The sequence below is a fragment of the Nanorana parkeri genome, unplaced genomic scaffold (genome assembly GCF_000935625.1).
Source record: "Nanorana parkeri isolate BGI_ZX_2015 unplaced genomic scaffold, ASM93562v1 scaffold478, whole genome shotgun sequence".
Lineage (NCBI taxonomy): Eukaryota > Metazoa > Chordata > Amphibia > Anura > Dicroglossidae > Nanorana > Nanorana parkeri.
Genome location: NW_017306746.1, coordinates 1,135,097 through 1,139,479, shown reverse-complemented (window position 1 = coordinate 1,139,479; position 4,383 = coordinate 1,135,097). Strand labels below are relative to the sequence as shown.

Below are 4,383 nucleotides of genomic sequence, written 5' to 3'. Positions count from 1 at the left end.
ACTACCAGCATGTCGATCGAGGAATCGGCGCTGTTTGCATTGTATTGTAGAGTAGTCAGCTCATTTGGCTGCCTGCTCTGATCGTACGAAGATTTTCCAGCCGGCTTCTTTTGTTCAGCGGATCGAGGAATGCCCGCTAAAGGGAGCCGACAGGCCCATACACTGGCCCAAATTTCGGCCGGTACAATAAAAAAACGTCCGACATTCCACCAGTGTATGGGCACCTTAAATTCAGAGGAACTGTGATTAGTTCTCCTAGATATTTAGAACCACCTACCTGCCAAATTCCTTAAACCGTGTGCAAATGTACCTAGGAGAATTCATGCTGTTTTCAAAGGTGTGTGTGTGTGTGTGTCACATAGACGCATGAGATGGGGATTCCTTTACACTCGGCCCATGCAGATTGGAGACCGTTCACAGCCAGCTGCTGGCAATAGGATTTGACAGCTCTGGACCCCAAAGTGCTTGGAGCTGTGCACCTTTGAGTTAATGCAAAGCAGACAATACTTTGTTCCATGTCACAATAAAATTGTTTAATGAAAGCTTTGTTTTCTCCATAGCATCCACTGGTCCAAGCAATATTTAATCGCAACCTAGAAGAAATACAATTGCTTTTGAGCCAGAAGGAAAATGTCAACATTTTGGTGAGATTTTCTTTTTCCGATCTTGTTGTCTGAAATTACATTAGTAAAAAATGGTGGAGGGAACACGCTGTTTTTACTATACCAGCTTTTTACTAGGTCCAGTCGGTTAAATCACCTCAGTGTTCTCTGAAATTCCATTGGCAACATTTCTCTACAGTATTTCTGTTAGGTTACAGCTAATGTGCCATTCAGAGTGGGAGTTGCATGCATACATACAGTTACATAGTAGGTGAGGTTGAATAAAGACACTGGTCCATCAGGTTCAACCTATATGGTGTTTGTGTGTGAGTTACAGCCAGATAAATATAAACCAATGTGTCATTTGAAAGTGAAAGCAGTTTTGCATGAAGTTGATGCAAAACACTTACTGGAGAAGCTTTATAGGGTAGTTTCCACTCTGTAACCTGCAGGCAGCATGCTAGCTCTAGTGTAGAGCAGCTGGGTCTCTTTATTAACCCCTTAATGACCAAGGCTTTTTTTTTTTTTTAGGTTTTTGCACCCATGTTTTATAATCCACATTTTAGGCCTGAAAATTACTTCAAACCCCCAAACATTTTATATATTTCTGAAAGCCAAGACCCTGTAGAATGAAATGGTGGCAGTTGCACTCTGGCTTGCATGACAATACCCAACATGTGTAGCGGGGTTATCGGTTTTGTACGTGGACTTACCCGACGCGTGTTTACATGAAGACGTGCATGCTCATTGGGGCAGGGGATTTGAAATTAAATATTCAGTTAATAATAATTTTTCTAAACTTATATATTTTTCTTTCATTTCTATCGCATAGGGGGGCTTACAATCCCCCCCATGTGATAGAATATTGGCAGTGAGAGGTCCTCTTTAAGGTGATACTGGGAGTACAAAAGACCCCTAGTGTCACCTTTCTACTTTAAGCTATTGAAGTGCAGGTCACACTTCAAAGGGTTATTGCTGGGCTTCAGGAGCCGAACTATGACAGCTATGGGACCGGAAGTGATGTAATCTGCATCGCTCCTGGTCCCATAGAACGGGGAGGAGGTCGACGAGTGGACGTTCACCACTCTCATCCCCAGCTTTCCGCCAAGATGCCGGTCCCGGGCACGCAGGAGGGGCAGCAGAGCCTGGGAAACACGGGGGGGCAGTTTACCGGCCTGCAGAAGTAATCTGGTGACAGCTGAGTCGCCTGAATAGCTTTTATCGTAAAGCCGACATCCCCCCCCCCCCCGGCTCTACAAATGTAAACAGGGTCCCGGCGGCTAGTCGCGAAGGGGTTAAAGCGACACTAAGCCTAGGTGTTAAATCATTAAAGTACCTTAACTATTAACAAAAATGTGTCTTCTTTGTATATCGCTTGGCTGTAGATCCTCAAGTTATCCTCAACTATGGGGTTAGGGCTTTCCCCATAGTTCTCCTAAGGGTAACGGGAGGACACAAACTAGCGTCCTCCCATCACCCTAAGCTCAGTATACCGCGAGCTACAGCTCGCGGTATACTGAGACGCTGAAGCGGATCCCAACAATTGTCTGGATCCGCCCAGCTGCGTGAGTGACAGCTGGCTCCGCCTATCTAGAGGCAGAGCCAGCTGTAGCCGCCCCCTCCCCCGTCCGTTCCGCCAGTCAGCGCTGGGGGATTGGAGGGGGGAATCCAGCCACTCCCCTGTCACGTTGTTGCCTTCTGAGACTACTTTTTAACCTAAACTAGAGGGAGAATTGAGTCTTAATTTTGTTTTTACATATTAATTTTGTTTTCCACTGTTTAACAGGACCAAGAGAGGCGCACTCCTCTGCATGCTGCTGCCTACTTAGGAGACATCCCGGTTATGGAACTAATAATACAGTCGGGTAAATCATCTTTTTATATGAGTTGTATTTGTTGTGATTTTGCAAACTACAGAATTCACTTTTACCCAAATGTATTTGGTTATATTAGGCAGGCTTAGTGCAAAACTAAAAACATGACATTTTTGCTTCTTTCTTAGGTGCTAATCTTAATGCAAAAGATTCAATTTGGCTTACACCCCTGCACCGGGCTGCGGCAGCACGAAATGAGGCAAGTCATACATGAGCATTTATTTTTGCAATACCAGGAAGTAGAGACTTTTGTATGTAAGCCTGTCATAAGCACAATATTGAGTACTGCTGACCTGCTGCTGAAGGTGTTAGTTCACTAGCTGTTTGAGTCACTAACGAGTATGTAGATCATAAGTTATAAAAATAAAACCCCCCTGATTAGCAATCGGGCAGATGACTAGTATTTTCAGGATGGCTCACCAATCCCCCCCCCCCGCCCCCCATTTTCTAAATGGGTTTTAGGGTCCTAACCAAAGCCCAGCTGTTCATATCTATTTGGAGGTAACGTTCTTCTGGTAGAGAATCACTATGAATACTGTAGCTCCTAGAGTTGAGTTTAATTCATATATACTGAGAACAGCCAGATTTATTTAGACTTCCTACCAAATCCACTAAATTCCACCTCTACCTTCACCCAAGACACAAAGTCTGAACAAGCAATGCCTAGTACAGGGGTATAGGTCTAGGCAAGAGAAGATTCTCATGGGTAAGGCATATACCAGATGTATTGTTGTGAATAGTTTTTTATGGCGAGTGTGAAGTCCTGGGTTCTTGTTTTATCATAGTGTGTTGCTCTTTGATCCCCTCCCCCCCCCAAAAAAAGTCTCTCATATCACATTATGCAAGGTCAGTTCATGAGGGATATGTCTAGCATTTAGTTTTAACCGGAAAGCAGTCAAACTTGTGAGGTTTTTTTTTTTTTTTCTTCCCACCGTTCATGCCGTTTGACTGTTGTCAGGGTCCCATGTTTTTATTTTAATTTTTTTGTTTCCCTTCCAGAGGGCTGTCTCTGTGCTTGTAAAGCATTCTGCTGATGTCAATGCCCGGGACAAGAACTGGCAAACGCCACTACATGCCGCTGCTGCAAACAGAGCAACTAAATGTGCAGAGACCTTAATGGGTCTGGTGAAAAATGTCAACATAGCAGATCGCACAGGACGTACTGTACTTCATCATGCTGTGCTTGGTGGCAGTGTAGAGGTGTGTATTTATGATGCGGGCTTGTCAGTGTAATGAATATATCCCAGTTATATTGTACAAGCAGTACAGAAAAATGACACTACTATGACATAATTTGTACCTTTTTACAGATAGTATTGATGTTGTTGAACAGAAGGGCACACCACAGCATATGTGACAAAAAGGAGAGACACCCCATCATGTATGCATCTTATCTGGGTAAGTGGAAATTCTTTTGTATCAGCAAATTCTCCAATGTTGCCATGTGTGACCAGGGGTGAGGACATTTAACAAAAAAAAAAAAAACTACTTGTCCGAACACTAAAGTGGGGGCCCCATTAACTTGTCACTCATGACAATCTACATAGTTGTGATTAAAAAAAAATCAAAAAAAAAATCTTAACACTGTATAACACGGTAGCGAGCGACATTCAGAATACATGGCGCAGCACTGGACAGCAGTATGGGGTACAGATACTACACCTGTACCGGCAGAGGAAAGGGGTCCAGATTTGGGCAAGTAATTCCATTCTCCCACATACCTTGGGAAATTGAACATGCCTGTTAATGCACATTGTGTGTGTGTTGGCGAGCACTGCTACCCGGCTACCACAATATGGCACATAGAGGATTGGGGGCAGCACTCACACACCATTCCCTACGCATGTGTTTATTCACATGCAGATGGTGGGGTTAGTTTTAATTATTTATTTATATTTTTCTTTTTT

At 43.6% G+C, this 4,383-nt stretch overlaps 1 protein-coding gene across 1 annotated transcript in view; it reads left to right on the top strand.

Moving 5' to 3' along the window:
* Window positions 1–4,383, top strand: part of ANKRD52 (ankyrin repeat domain 52) — a 44,619-nt gene that overhangs the window by 12,827 nt on the left and 27,409 nt on the right. Inside the window, exons 2-6 of the mRNA XM_018560783.1 lie at window positions 561–644; window positions 2,389–2,467; window positions 2,605–2,675; window positions 3,476–3,676; window positions 3,787–3,874. Of these exons, the coding sequence (XP_018416285.1) occupies window positions 561–644; window positions 2,389–2,467; window positions 2,605–2,675; window positions 3,476–3,676; window positions 3,787–3,874 (523 nt within the window). The remainder of the gene's footprint in view (window positions 1–560; window positions 645–2,388; window positions 2,468–2,604; window positions 2,676–3,475; window positions 3,677–3,786; window positions 3,875–4,383) is intronic.